Here is a 16,285-nt window from a genome sequence, read left to right as displayed (position 1 = left end):
TCTCGTCATAGAAGGCAATTAGGTTAGTCAGGCATGACTTGCCCTTGGTGAATCCATGCTGACTGTTCCTGATCACTTTCCTCTCCTCTAAGTGTTTAAAAATTGATTCCTTGAGGACCTGCTCCATGATTTTTCCACGGACTGAGATGAGGTTGACTGGTCTGTAGTTCCTTGGATCCTCCTCCTTCACTTTTTAAAAGATGGGCACTACATTAGCCTTTTTCCAGTCATCCGGGACCTCCCCCAATCGCCATGAGGTTTCAAAGATAATGGCCAATGGCTCTGCAATCACATCCGCCAACTCCCTTAGCACCCTCGGATGCAGCGCATCCGACCCCATGAACTTGTGCTTGTCCAGCTTTTCTACATAGTCCTGAACCACTTCTTTCTCCACAGAGGGCTAGTCACCTCCTCCCCATACTGTGCTGCCCAGTGCAGTAGTCTGGGAGCTGACCTTGTTCGTGAAGACAGAGGCAAAAAAAGCATTGAGTACATTAGCTTTTTCTACATCCTATGTCACTAGGTTGCCTCCCCCATTCAGTAAGGGGCCCACATTTTCCCTGACCACCTTCTTGTTGCTAACATACCTGAAGAAACCCTTCTTGTTACCCTTAACATCCCTTGCTAGCTGCAACTCCAAATGTGATTTGGCCTTCCTGATTTCACTCCTGCCTGCCTGAGCAATATTTTTATACTCTTCCCTGATCATTTGTCCAATCTTCCACTTTTTGTAAGCTTCTTTTTTGTGTTTAAGATCAGCAAGGATTTCACTGTTAAGCCTAGCTGGTCGTCTGCCATATTTACTGTTCTTTTTACACATTGGGATGGTTTGTTCCTGCAGCCTCAATAAGGATTCTTTAAAATACAGCCTTCCCCCTCATGTTATTCTCCCAGGTGATCCTGCCCATCAGTTCGCTGAGGGCATCAAAGTCTGCTTTTCTGAAGTCCAGGGTCCGTATTCTGCTGCTCTCCTTTCTTCCTTGTGTCAGAATCCTGAACTCAACCATCTCATGGTCACTGCCTCCCAGATTCCCATCCACTTTTGCTTCCCCTACTAATTCTTCCCTGTTTGTGAGCAGCAGGTCAAGAAGAGCTCTGCCCCTAGTTGGTTCCTTCAGCACTTGCACCAGGAAATTGGATGACCATCATCATCTTCACTAGACAAATGTAAAGCTACCTGAGAAGTCTGGGGATCCCCGCTATAATGTTCAGGGAACCCTCGGTACTGAGCAAAGGGGACTGTGGTGCTGAAGGGATAGTCAAGGCTCTCTGTTGCAGCAGATTCTGTGGCATTTCAGGTGGTGGTACCGTCGGTGCCAATGGGGGTGCTCTCATCGGTGGCGACATCGGTGCCATCAGGTATTGTGGCAATTTAATCAGTGTGGCTGGTGCTGATTTCGCTTTCTCTACTGGTGCCAACTGCGATGTTGGTGCCAGAGGAGGAGGCATGTTGCTGGAGGAAACACTTTGTACCAAGTCCCTCACCGGTGAGGAGGCATGTCTTCATCTGTGCCTCCATGCCGTGGAGGAGGCATGTCTTCATCTGTGCCTCAACTCCGTCTCCTTCGCTCGGGACTCGGCTGTGCCAGAGGTACTTGGAGCATCAGAGGTGCTCACTCAAGCATGTGTCGGCATCGAGGGTACTAACCTGGCAGGAGACCGCCGTTGTTTCTGCGGTGCTCTCTGCGGAGAGGTCTGTGCCCTCTTCCTTGGTCTTTTAGAGGAAGGCATGTCTCCTGTCCCTGAGGGGGGGGTGCCTGGAGAGGTGGTCCGTGGGTCCATCTCAGGTTGGAGAGATTTCTTCCTCAAGATCATTTTGAGGTGGAGATCCCAGTCGCGCCAGGCTCTTGCCTTCAGGTTGCTACAGTGGACACATTTTTGTGGTATACGCGCCTCCCCGAGACATCTTACACACAATGAGTGCCCGTCAGAAATGGGCATTGCTTCACGGCAGGAGCTGCATCACTTAAAGCCTGGGGAGCCAGGCATCTCTGACAGTTAACTGATGGTGCGGGAAAACTACGGGGAGGGTAAAATCGGGAGAAGTAAAGTAAAAAAAATTTTAAATAACACTAACACTAACTATAACTTTCTAACTCATTAACTAACTATTTAAACTACTATTTCTAAAGGTATGGGAAGAATGGTGAACACTGCCCCAGAGCTCTGTCTTCAGCCAAGGATGGTTGAGAAGAAACTGGAGGGGTCAGGTCATGTGCACGCTAGACGCGGCACCAGCAGCACCACAAGATATCTACCATGCACGCACGACACTGCTACCGTAAATCTCTGATTGACGGTGCCGGGTCACACTGACACCTGAAGTGGAGCACCTACAGGGACAGCACTCAAAGAAGCAGCAACAGATTTATAATCTGCCCATTATGGCATGACATGCAAAACCCAAGCGTTCGGCCATGTTTCACACAGTCAACTGGCTTGTGTCACACACTGGCAGGTTTGAAGATTGCAAAGTATATTTGTATACAGACTACAAATGTCCTAGTACATTAAATGTCACAACCGGTACAACAAATAACAGTTAAAACTTTGTGATCAGTGCTGGGACTACAACATGTGTGCTCACGAGTTAGTGTCCAAGTGTGGGAAATAGTAGAAGGCTCAAAATCAGGTTTTGGAGGACAGGAACAATAGCTGTTCTCTAGGACAGATGGATTAAAGGCAGAGAAGGTTCTCAAGAGCAGCACGGCAGCCAGGGCCGGCTCCAGGCACCAGCTTCTCAAGCAGGTGCTTGGGGCGGCTGCTCCGGAGAGGGGCGGCACGTCCAGGTATTCGGCGGCAATTTGGCGGACGGTCCCTCACTCCGCCTGGGAGCGAAGGACCTCCCGCCGAATTGCCGCCGCAGATCGCGATTGCGATCGCGACTTTTTTGTTTTGTTTTGTTTTTGTTTTGGCTGCTTGGGGCAGCCAAAACCCTGGAGCCGGCCCTGATGGCAGCTGTCTGGGACAGAAACTAAGGAAGGAACAGTAGCCTGGGAGTGATTATGGAAATAGAAAGGGAAGATGAGTTGGTGGGATGGAGGGAAAAAGATCAGCTCAGATGCTTTAATATGCAGGCAGGAAAAAGCCAAGAAGTTACCAAACGTAAGATTAAGCAGCTAAAATATTGGGAACAATCTATGCTACCTGCAGCTACTGGGGCCTATTTGTTTGTGGTACCAAATTGCTACTCATGCTAATTTAACGTTGTTGAACTGAGACGTTAAATAAAGCAGTATTGTACAGCTGCTCTGAAATCTCCAGTGTTGTTGTTTCCTCCAGAAGGGATAATACAGTAATAAAAACATAAGAAGGAGAGAACAAGAGCAGTACATCAAGATGGAGAAGCATTCCATCATGTTCTATCAATAACGAGTCCTATTTTTTTCATATGTCTTAGGTGCTGCACACAGTAACATCTACATTCCTCCTTTCTTTGCCATTACAGTTCTGTTGTGTTCCTTTTGCTTCCCTCATAGCCTGGTTATTATCTGGATGTGTGCCACTTTGTTACCATACAAACCAAAGGACAACATACCTGCAACTCAATCCTGTCTTCTATTCTCAGTGCCTTCAGTGCCTCTATGTTATGTGTGAGCTTGTAGTTAATAGACACATGGTCCAGCTTCCGAATAAAGCTCAATTCTTCTGTAATCTGTTTTGTCAGCACAAAATATGTTATCACTTGTATGTAGTGCATCTCCAGTATAGACTGCATAGTGACCAATCATAACTATCATTTCTACTGCATTAGGGAAAACATTTCATAATGGATATCATAACACTTGTTTATGTTATAAATAGAATGTGGGTTTTGTCATACTTATTGTTTTTCTAAAAACTGGAGGGAATGTAATAGTGATGGCACAAAGAAAAGACTCTTAGAAAATGAACAGTTTTGCTACACCTTTGGAGATGGGCATCCTGGATCATTCCTGACATCAAATGCATTGTTATAAGAGAAAGTGCAGTTTGAAAGATTGAAAAAAATGTATTGGGGACTGGGCGACCCAGGAGGTTAGGGCCCAATCCAGCACTCATTGAAGTCTATGAGAATCTTTCCATAAATGTAAAGGACACTGGTTTGGGGGCCCTACGCCCGATTTAAAGCCCATTAGAGTCAATGGAAAAACTCCCATTGACTTAATGGGCTTTAGATCAGGCTCTTAATTAGTTAGACTTTCTATTTAAGAATATGGATAAATATCCAAGGTGAGTCACAGTGGTCTCATGAATGGTCTCATGCTATTCCTGAGTGGGCATGTGACTGTGGTGCAATGACTTTCAAGCCTTCTTTAAGTGTAGCTTGTAAGGCCATGAAAGTATATCTTTTAATGCATCATCCATAGTTCTAACAAGGCTCCCTCTGTCACCTATTCAAAATGAAAAAAAATAATGGTCACCAAATCAGCTCGATGTTTCTAACCTTTACTCTGAACAATAGGTATGAGGAGACACTTACTTGTTTGCCATCCACACTAAACTGAATGAATCTTTTATAGAGGTCACCATTTTTTTCTGAAGTCACATCCACTAATGTTCTTGCAGGAATGCCAAGGTCAATGGCTCCTTGAATATTATGAGTTATCAGGGCATCCAGCTCTTGTTTGTCCTGTTAGCAATTTAACACACACACAGGTTTAAATTATGATATTCTTCTCAGTGTGTGTAAAAGAGCCCAGCCCTTGTGGTTTATACACAGCTCAAAGGACAACCCAGTGAGTCTAGGTCTTCTCACACTCTGGTGTAAATTAGAAATAACTGTATTGAAGTTAATAGCGTTACACTATTTGTACTCTTCTATCTAGCGATATCTGACAACAAAAAAAGCTATAACCGCCATAATTTTATTGTGTCATTGAAGAAAGAAATAGAAGATGATTGAACTAGCCACTGCCCTTTCAAGTTGCACTATAAAACACAGAGTTCACTTTATTAATCAGAAACCTTTTATTTCTTCTATTATGTGTACTGCCATAGACTTTTATGACTATTAAATGGTATTATAGTAGGAGGAGATATATTGCATCTAGTCTGATGTTAGCTTCTGTATCATTGTATTGAGCATGGTATTTACTGTCCAAATATAATAAAAGCCATAATAGTGCAATATAAAAACAAACAAAATCTTCAAGGAACATAAACAAGTAATTAAGAAACTTGAGGTGGTCTGTATTATATTATTCGTAGCATTTGACTTACTGTACATTATAGCAGCCAACTGTTCAATTACTTAAAACACACATTAATGTTGCCTCAAACTATATATTTGTCCATTACTTAACAATTGTTAAAAGACAAAATTGCAGTTTCCCTATCTGTTTTTCCTAGTAATAAAATAGCAGTTTACAAGTATGAGTCACACTTCACCCCACACTCATTCCAATAATCAGCATGATACTTACATTAGTGGCTTTTAGTATAAGAAGGCCCTGTAATGTACTTTCATCGACAATTATTAATATTTGTGAATCTAGGTTCATTCTATCTATCAGGATGTAGCCTGATCCATCAATTTTTATTGGTGTTCCAAGCTCCTGCAATAAATAAAATAAACAATCTGCTTGAAAATGACTTGCTGTAGCATCTTTTATATTTATGTAACTTTTTTCCCCCTTAATAAGTGGACCATGTGGCATCTGGCTGGAAGACTAGTAAATCAGACAGCATGATTGTATAGTGCATGGTAAATATCAGAAACCTTTTATAAACAGTAAAGAGAGCGTATACATTGCTTCTTCCTCCTGCCTATTTTAAAATGTTTGCTTATATTTTAGTATGTGGCATAGCATAAATAGAGCACAAGATAATGTGGAAGCCTTTCTTGACTACCCTATGTCAGATTCAGTGATGTGACATAATGCAGCCATATATTCAGTGAAGCCAAGTTTATGGCTGCTTTGCATGGCAGTGATGCAAAGCGGCCAGAGTGTCCTGGTAAATCTGGCCCCATTCAGTGATAACATATTTCCAAAACTTTCCACCTTCACCTCTTCTCCTTTTCATTCCATCTCCTACCTACCTGGAAGCACTGTGGTCTATGGGAGCTAGGCTCATGGTACAAAAATGTAGGATTGCAATAGGATTTTCCATAAAGGACTATGCTGTCTATCACATAGCTTAGCTGCCATTTTTACTAGGAGTCCGATTCTCTTCACTCATAGCTCACGGGTATAAATGTATCAACATAGTGCAGGACAGTAAGGTGCTGCCAAGTCTGGAGTGGCAGTGTTTTGCATTCACTTCACACAGGTGTATATGGCTAACAAAGTGTCGGGGCAATGAAGAGTCAGGCCTCTGGGATTTTTAGAGGTGGACATTTCTCTTCTCTCCCCTACCCCTTTCCCCCCCTCATTTCTTCTGCCCAGGAGAGGTGTCAACTTGCTCCTGAGCTCCCTTTTTGTGAGCAATCCTACCTGAAGAGATGGGGTGGGTCTTTGTCACTGCAGCTGCATAGTACAAAAATGATCATTCAATTTTCATTTTGTACATGGTGGGTGGAATTCACCATCTATAACCAGTGGGTGGTGGTCACCAATGCAGCAGGTACCACTGATAAGGGCATGGATAGCTATGTAGTGAACAGACATACCCGTGTGGATGGCAAAGCTTGGCTCCTTGTCAGCTCCATGTTGCCCTTTTGATGTAGGATGGTTTAGAAATAGGCCAGGGGTGAGGCAAGGTCATTGCAGTTACATGGATCCAGTGGCCACAAACTCCAAAATTAGGACCTATGCAGAGTTGTAACTTCCACTGAAGGCCAAGGGTTGGAATAGGGGCAGCAGACATGCTACGGAGCTGCACCCATGGGTTATGGGGGTTGATTCTGTCCCCTCCGATCCCCTGCTTAGTTCCCTGAACAGAGTCTATTTACTTTGACTACAAGTAATGCAGTGGGGTAAATGTCACCCAATGTGAAGAGCCTATTTGTACTACGGGCTTAATTTTGTGTCTGTTTAATTAATAGAAAAATTTCCACTGAGTTTAATAGTGCAGGATTAGGCCCCATATTTGCTGGTAGTTGCACTGATTTCCTTCATATGAAGTTGACTGAAATGAGAGCTGATATTGTTCTTTAAGTTATTCCGCTTTTAAAAACGATTCCAAAGCAACAGAGGTTCTCCAAATGAAAAGGTGCTGCATAATTACTAGGACCACTAAGCCCAGGGTAGGGTCCACAACTGCACAATTATACAGGGTACTAAAAAAGAGTATTTATGTATATACAGGAATGGAACTTTCCACTTTGGAGAGAAAAATATTATAGTGCTGCTTAGACATCCTTACATGATGATAAACTGTTTTGGAGAAGTTATAATTTTTTAGGGCTAAATATCTGCTCATGTTCATTTGCTCCAAGTAATGGCCACACTGTGAAGGTTCATAGAATGACAGTCCCTTAAGCAATGATTAATTACAAAATAAATCGAAACCTATTGCATTTATTGACTAATAAGCTAAAGGTGAGCGTAGCAGGACAGGGCGCAGACACAGTATATGACTGCAATAAATCTTGACAGATTTGGGGTTTTACCTGTGAATGACACAGATGAAGAATTCTCATGAAAAATAAAATACAAATGAATTAACTGGCTGATACTACTGGGATATTTGCTTCCTGATTCTTTTCTGCTGTGACAGTCACAGCACCCTTGTTTTATCATCCTGCCAGAAACACATTGGCTTAGAAACATAGCACTGGTTGTGATATGTGAGACACCACAATATTTTCATGTACTCAGATATGGAAGTAACTAGAGGTGCTTGAAATTTTTGCAGCAAAAGAAATTTTTTGTTGAAAAAATGGCTTATTAAAAAAAAATCAAACTTCTTTGCTCTCCCCCAAACACCTCTCCTTGAATTTTCAGGTTTTCCTCCCTGCGTCCCCCAAAACTTCCTTTTTTTCCAGTGGAAAAAAGGAAAAACTGAAAATTTCAATTTCCAGAAACTTTGCTATAATTTCCAACCCCACTCCCTCCCCCAAAACAAAATATTTTTGAAAACTTTCAAACAAAGTGGATATGGAGCTGCTATGTAATAATCTAAGAATACTGATCTATAATAATTTTATGAATACTGTGTGTGACCTGGTCAGTGAGGCAAATTATCTGTATAACTATATGGGCTTCTTAAACTTTCCTATATGAATATATTAACCTAGGTTAATAGGGGGTGGTTGGAAAATCAAGCAGGAAAGAAACACAATGGCTCTAGACATATAACTTCCCAACAAACACTTTGGGGGCCTATCAGACAATAGCGTACTTCCAGGCTCCAGCCAGTGCTAGCGCTAGGAACTAAGGCTTGGTCTACACTTACCCCCCAATTCGAACTAAGGTACGCAACTTCAGCTACGTGAATAACGTAGCTGAAGTCGACGTACCTTAGTTCGAACTTACCTCGGTCCACACGCGGCAGGCAGGCTCCCCCGTCGACGCCGCAGTACTCCTCTCGTCTAGCTGGAGTACCGCAGTCGACGGCGATCACTTCCTGGTTCGACTTATCGCGTCCAGACAAGACGCGATAAGTCGAACCCAGAACTTCGATTGCCAGCCGCCGAACTAGCGGCTGGGTGTAGACATACCCTAAGAGATCAATCAAAGGGCAATAAACAATTACCTGTTTCCTTAGAAGGGAGATGATCAAAGAACTGGCCAAGATGTTTTCAGCATAATTTGCCCATTTGTCAAAGTTTACATGTTTTTCAGAGTCTTTCGACAAAGTTCCCCCCAAAACCAGGCACAATCCTGACAGGGCCCTGCCTGCCAGGTTTTAAAAACTGCCTGGTTTCCTGCCAGCCCTCCATGCAGACTGCCTTGGAGTCAGGGGCAATTTTTTGTTGGTTTGTCTTAACTCTGTTTCTCTCTGCTAGCTAAGTTTCTATGGACAAATAAATCATACTTGTTTTTGATGAAGCTGTCCTGAGTCACTGCCTTTCATACTAGTCACAAACTTCCAGAGAGGATTCTATAGTTGGACCCAAACATAGCTGTGCCATTTGATTAAATACAGTTCGTGAAACAGGGGGACTTGTAGCTTGTGATCCAGTCTAAAGTGAGGTGAGCTATGGGTTCTATTCTGGGAGAAATGCAGGTCGAGGCCTGTCACTTGGAAGGAGCCACGGGCAGATGGGGGAGAGATCATGGTGCAGTTCAAACCGGAATCAGAACACAAACATTTTTGGGGGGGAAATTATACATGGATTTTTTAGTTTTTCAACCAGCCCTTTAAATCACTCATTTCTAACACTACAGTATGTGGCAACTATTGGTAAATATTGACTTTTCAAGTCTGTGATTTCTAAGCAAAAAGGGTTTTTTAAATCAGTCCATTAGCAATCTCAATTTTCTATAAAGATGCACGGAAATTTCCATAGTTTGAAATTATCTGATTAAAATTATATTTACATTTTGTCTCCGTAGGTGGTTTGGATACGTTTTACACAGTTTGGGACATGCTTTTTAGCAGTGCTGAGCAATCACAACTCCAGCTGAAGCCAATGTGAGTACTCAGTACTTCTGAAAGTCAGCACCTGAGGTGCTTTTACTGTTGTCCCTTACAAAGTAAATACCAAGGTATTTTAAAGTAAATATCCACAAACAGTATGGGCCAAATTATACAAATCCATTCACTTTGGGATGTAAGTCAGGGCAGAATTGGGCCCTGTGCCTTATGATAGTATTGCTAGTGTTTTTGGCTGCAAGAGTGGATTATTATTTTTATAAACTTAGAAAGGAGCATGGAGTCCCTACAGGATTCATTTTTGTTACACTAGCATCATCTACATTTCTTTATAGCAAAGTCCTGGCTCTGCTCCCACTGACATCGTTAGCTAATCCTCCATTGACTTCAATGGGAGCAGAACTGAGCCCTATGTTAGAACTAGCTGCAGCTAGTAACAAGTAAAAGCAGTTATCTTACTTCATCTTTTTTATGCCAGTCAGTACCTGCATTGTTTTGCATTTGTTCTCCATAAGCATTTTCCATTGAAGTTTGTTTTCCACTTGAAGGTCCCCATTAGCTTGAAGTTCACAAGTACCTGATTTCAATTCTATGTCAATAGTATATTTTAACTCTTTTTCTGCCATGATGGACAACTTGTTTTCTCCTGGTATTTCCTTCAGCTGAGGCAGTTCGTGCCTGAATTCAATTTCCACTGTGACCTTTGGCTGGCACTCTGTTCTCACTTTCAGATGGGCAGACTTGCCATCTGTTTTGAGGGTACAGAGAAGTTCTGCTTGGCAGCCATCCCTCTGAATAGATCCAATGAGCTGCGACTGAACCGGGATATTGAGATCCTATCAAGAGACAAATATCCTTTTGGATTATAAATCCACTTTGAGACTCGGATTTCCTTTTTTCCCCATCAACTCATGGGACATGAGATGGTCACATTAAACAATTCAGAGACAAAGGCTGACGTCTTTATGAAGTCATTTACTCAGGCAAAACTGCCACTGCGGCCATTGAAGTGGGAGTTTTGTCTGAGTAAAGACTGAAAAAGGACTTTGGGGTTTGGCCCCTAGAATTTACAACTTCTTTACAGATAGTATAAAGTCTTTAAATTACAAAAATTCAAACTTCCTAGTTCCTCAGTCTAGGAAAGTTTATTGACCATCCCTTGTTTAATTCAGACCAGAACCATTTGGAATTTTGAGAATACACTAACCTGCATAAAAACAGGTAACAAGTTTTTGCAAGTGGGATTCTATGCAACCTGATGGAAAAATGGGAAAATAATTTTGCAAAACAAATTGAAATTCCAAAGCTACGTCTGCATGGTTTTCGTGGTTCAAAACTGACTATTTTATTCAAAAGCTTTCAGGAAAAATATTCTAAAATTTTAATATTTTGAATTTTAGTTCTTCCTCTTTCTGTCACTGAAGGCAACACAGTGAATGGTAGCAATTTTCTGCCTTTTTTCCTTTTGACACCGCATAGCCTTTTTAAAATAAGTTCATGTTGGAAAAATTAATGGCAAAAAAAAAATGAATAATTGGAAACAACCCTCAAAAAGCCCCAGGAATCATTCTTTCTTATACATTCAGTGGGGATACAAAGGAAAAACCAAAAATTTCAAAATTTCCGGTTTCAATGAAAATAAAACTGAACTCTTTTGAAAGAACCAAAACTTTTGACAACCTCTAATGGAGCATGGCGTTCAAACCTTGCCATGGTGACAACGGGCAATAATTTTCATCTAGTTCTATTCTGTAGGGGGCATCTGTCAACATTAGAGATCTGTGCAGTTTCCAGTGCCTCAATCCAGTGCTGTAGTTGAAGACTGAGATCTGCTTGCAAAGCAACACAGAGAGGCTTGAGGAACCCACCCATAGTGTACTCTAGCTAAATCCCCATTAGTCCTTACTTTATTGATCCAGAATCTCTTGTAAAAGCCACCCAGTCTACCTGCAGAAGCTGACATTCCATTTCTGTCTCCAACGTCCATTCAGTTTTATTCTGGGTCTGTAGATCTCCTCTAGCCTTGAGCTTGCATTCACCAGCCTGTAGCAACAAAATGCCTTCAACGGTGGATCCTTTAGCTGCAGAAAGTAGGACGGAGTTTTCGGCAGGCAGCCCTATGTCACTGAGCTGGGGGACTGAGTGCCTCAACATTCCTTGGAAAGCATGTTTGTGTCCACAGGAGCTATCTATTTGCACATCAGCTGTTTTGCCATCGCACTGGAGGTTTATTGTTAAGCTAATATTGCAGGTGTTCAGAATGAACGAGCCCCAAGTGACTAGAGTCTGAGGTAATCCCACCTTCTGTGATAGAAGAGAAAAGTTGTGTCAGAAAAATAAGCCACATATTCTTGTAGAAGCAACGGTCCTATTAATGTGATTCTAATTGATTACAAGGCATTTCTCCTTCCTGGTCCAACAAGCCCGGGGATGGGACCATTTAAGGCAGCCTGTGGAATCAGAAATGGCCTCAGGAATAAACAATACGATGAGAAAAACTCTTTAATAAATACTGGAGAGGAAAAGTAAATTTCCAAAATCCTAATCCTAGACAGAAAGGATATGCCTTTATTAGAGTCTGTCACGGAGTCCCTGGGCGATGCTCTGGAACTGCTCCTCACAAAGCCAGTCAGGACTTTGGGGAGCCTCCTCTCCCTTGGAGCAGACTGTCTTCAGGGCAAGAAGCTCACACGGCTTCTCCTTCCTGGGTCTGACCTTGGAGCCTACAGCATATGCCCCTCCGTGCGCTTCCCACAGCGAGTCCGCCCAGGCGGGGTCCTGGGGAAGCCAGAGGGTCCTGCACGCACCCCCACTTCGCAGTCAGATGTGTCTCTTAGCCAGCCAGTAAAACAGAGGTTTATTCAATGACAGGAACACGGTCTAAAACAGAGCTTGTAGGTACAGAGAACAGGATCCCTCAGCCGGGTCCATTCTGGGCCCCAGTGAGCCAGACAACCCTGTCTGCACTCCCCCCCCCCCCCCCCCCCGTCCCCAGCCAGCTCCAAACTGAAACCCCCGCCCGCCCCTCCTTTCTGGCCTTTGTCTCTTTCCCGGGCCAGGAGGTCACCTGATCTCTTTGTTCACATTTAGCTATTCCCTTGCAGGGGGGAAGGGCCCCAGCCATTTGTTGCCAGGATACAGATTGTCGGCCATTTATGCACACTGGAGATTTAAGAAATGCATAGGGGAAACTGAGGTACCCACACAGTATTCAGAGGAAACATTAAGAACAGTCCCACTTTGTCACAGAGTCTAGGAGGAAGGAGTTCTTTTAATTACAAAGTTGGGATTAAACATTATTTTATGGCAATGATAGTAACATCTGTCACTGTATTACTCCAAGCTCTCAACTTTAAAACATCTGCCTCTGCAAACACTAACTTGCTGCTACTACAGGACACATTTGATAACCAACCTGTCTCCTCCACCTCCAGGGCAAGATTCTGCCACCCTTCCATTGAGTAGCTTCTTACTCCAGGAGTAAGAGTGGCAGAAGGTGTTAAATATGGAGGTAATTCTCTGTGCCCACTCAGAACTTGAAACATAAAGGTTAAAACACTTTATAGAAAAGCAAATTGGATAACTACCTGAAGGGTGACACACGTATTCATCAGAGTAACTGTCCATTCTATATCTGTTTCATTGCTTGCTGGTCTCACTTCTCCATCTGCTTTGAAAGTGCACTGTCCAAGGACAATATCCAGCAGGCCCTTATACTTATCTCCTCTTACCGCTGACATCTTCAGTTGGTTCTCTTTGGCTATGCCCAGAGACTGAAGCTGAGGCAAGGAATGCTTGAAGCCAATCTCTACACTGTGCTGGAGGCCACAGGTGGCATGGAGGTGCAAGCGGATGAAGGCATCACCGGAAGAAACATGTCCAATGAAGTTGGCCGTAGAGTTGCTGGTGAACACTGACCCATTAAGTGAAACTCTTGCTGGAGTCTAAAACAGAGAAGAACTGTATTGCCAATTTTGTTGCCACGTATTACACTGCATGTTGTTTTAAAACGGCTCCTTGGAGAAACAGGGCCTGATTCTGCACCACGGTGCACATCATGTAATCATTTATATTTGTTCTAACAGGATGTAAAATGCTACCTAGCATCAGTGTGAGTGAAGAATTCTCATCTGGTAGTATTTCATACCCACTTTGCACAGATATAAATGATTACACAAGTAGAGAATCTGGCCCAGAGTCTTTATATTGAGTTTTCCCCTCACTTTCTTCATAATACTAATAAAATCAGACTGGAGTTAGCTCTAGCAATTTGGGGAGCTTGATATGGCTAGCTGCAACCAATAGGCTGAATTCTGACCTCACACAGGGTCAGTTTCCTATTGACTTCAATGAGAATTTGCCCAGTGTTAGTGGGAATTAGATGCACATAAATTAGGTTAGAATTAAACTATATTTGTCTGTTTGCTAGTGGCTAACAGAGGCTCCCACTGATGCTCATAGGGCACCTCTCCCTTTCTGATGCCAACTTTAATATCCTGTACGAATTGCTTGCTGTAAGCATATTTTTAATTAAATGTTCAGAAAAAGTTAGAATATAAGGAATGTCTTTCCAAAACTGTTCAAATTTTGCAAGTGTCTTCCCAAGCAAATTAACCAATAGGGGGAAAAAAATAGAGTTTGTACGAGAAAATTCAAACACTGTGAATTGCACTGGCAACACAGCTATATCAGGATCGGAACAATATCAACTCTGTTCATCTTGGCTAATGTGTTCAGATGAAAAACTTTGGGCATATTTGGTTTCTGTCTCTTTGAACTTACTGCCAACATTGAAATAACTGGTCTAAACTAATAACTGCTATATCGTTAAACAACAAATACATGATTTGTCAAACCTCAGCTCAGTTACAGTATGTCATCATGACCATTCAAAGATTCAGTAACTAAAAGGTCTCTTTCAGTTTTGCTTTTTTTAAAAAAAATAGTCCTATTTCCGCAATCCTTGAATTTATGTAGCCTAAAAAACGTACATGCTGATTTGGAGGGAGAGCCATAAACAGACCCCTCTATGGTTCTTTGGCTTTAACATCTAATTGCTAACCATCCCTAAGTGACCAAATGTAAAACTTCGTTTTCAGAGCGATCACATTAGGGGTGTGGATGTGTGGGGAATGGGGGTAGCTAATAGGTGAAAAGGCCAGGCAGGACACAAAATAAAAATAAATCTTTGCTAATGGATATTGCTTATGGCATGATCATACGACTATACACCTCTGTTGCAACCACGTGTTGTGTCATGAACTCAGACAGTAACTTGTGTGCTGATGGCTCCACGGTGCATGTAAAGGCAATGTACTGTCATTTTGCAAATTTTCATTGCTGTTGAGAAAGACAACAGAATGAAAGGACTGAATGCCTTTGTGTGACTGAGACCAGTGCTGGAACACCAGGCATTCTTTCAGCACAGTCATTAGCAGCTTTTTCATCTGATCAGTTTCAGGCCTGGTCTACACTAATCCCCCCACTTCGGACTAAGGTACGCAAATTCAGCTACGTTAATAATGTAGCTGAATTCGAAGTACCTTAGTCCGAACTTACCGCGGTCCAGACACGGCAGGAAGGCTCCCCCGTCGATGCTGCGTACTCCGCTCGCCGAGCTGGAGTACCAGCGTCGACGGCGAGCACTTCCGGGATCGATCCGGGGCACTTCCGGGATCGATCCGGGATCGATTTATCGTGTCTTAACCAGACGCGATAAATCGAACTCAGAAAACCGATTGCTTACATCCGGACCCAGATGTAAGTGAAGACGTACCCTCAGTGTTGTATAGATCCTCAGACACACTCCCTCTCTCACACCCTAATCCCTTTCCTAGTACACCAAAAGCTTCTCTCTGCTACCTTTTGTGAGATCACTGTAGCCACAGCACTATTACCAGGGAGTGATAATGTCAATGTGTTGATAAACCAACTAAGTGGTAGTGTCAATGAAAGAGAACCTTCCTTTGAATCTCCTGCCCTGCTCAGAATGGCAGAGGTTTCTTATCTGAACACCACTGCTGGAAATCCAACTACAGCACTTCACACATGCACAATTGGCTCTCTTGAGCTATTACAGTCTCTTTCTAGGATAGCTCTCCTTCTGTCATGTGCCTTCGCTGTGGGATGGGAAGAGGATGAAGAGCAGTGTTAGGCCTTGGCTACACTGGCATTGTACAGCGCTGCAACTTGCTGCGCTCAGGGGTGTGAAAACGCCCCCCCCCGAGCGCAGCGAGTACAGTTCCCCTTGGAGAGGTGGAGTACTTACAGCGCTGCGAGAGAGCTCTGCGAGAGAGCTCAGCGCTGGCGGCGCGACTACACTCGTGCTTCACAGCGCTGCCACGGCAGCGCTGGGAAGTCCTGAGTGTAGCCAAGGCCTTAGATAACACTGAAGGGCAGTTCACACTACAATCGATTTCATTAGGTTCTTTGCTTTTTTCATAAATGTTCATGGCATAAAAAGGGATGAACAGGGAATTTGGGGTAATCCAAACAATGCGATGAGTCCTCTTACAGGAGGCTTAAAACGTTCTCTTTTATCATTGATCCAAGGGCCACTGCTGGGGGAAAAAATTACTGATTCTGATCCAGCTCAGAATAGAAGTGGTGAAAGGTAAAAAGGGTAACAAACTGATATGTTTTTAAGGTTTATAATCTTGTGATTTGACAAAGACACAGACACTTTATTGGACCAATACAATCAGTAAGTTCACCAATTTGTATTTTCTCTGAGGCAGACATTCTCTTTCGCTCCCCCCACTTTTGCTCCTAGGTCCAACTTATTCCAGGTTGGTTGCTCAATAACAGAAGCGCTTTGCTCATG

At 43.0% G+C, this 16,285-nt stretch overlaps 1 protein-coding gene across 1 annotated transcript in view; it reads right to left on the bottom strand.

Annotated features, from left to right (window-relative positions):
• Positions 1–16,285, bottom strand: part of LOC112120836 — a 179,728-nt gene that overhangs the window by 42,842 nt on the left and 120,601 nt on the right. The window contains exons 43-48 of the mRNA XM_029911283.1: positions 13,050–13,406; positions 11,410–11,766; positions 9,948–10,298; positions 5,406–5,537; positions 4,463–4,612; positions 3,539–3,655 (exon numbers count right to left, since the gene is read on the bottom strand). Of these exons, the coding sequence (XP_029767143.1) occupies positions 3,539–3,655; positions 4,463–4,612; positions 5,406–5,537; positions 9,948–10,298; positions 11,410–11,766; positions 13,050–13,406 (1,464 nt within the window). The remainder of the gene's footprint in view (positions 1–3,538; positions 3,656–4,462; positions 4,613–5,405; positions 5,538–9,947; positions 10,299–11,409; positions 11,767–13,049; positions 13,407–16,285) is intronic.

Source organism: Terrapene carolina, unplaced genomic scaffold (genome assembly GCF_002925995.2).
Source record: "Terrapene carolina triunguis isolate 2854851 unplaced genomic scaffold, T_m_triunguis-2.0 Scaffold93, whole genome shotgun sequence".
In the NCBI taxonomy this organism is placed as follows: domain Eukaryota; kingdom Metazoa; phylum Chordata; order Testudines; family Emydidae; genus Terrapene; species Terrapene triunguis.
The sequence above is the reverse complement of the archived record's forward strand: the minus strand, read 5'-3'. Positions and strand labels throughout refer to the sequence as shown.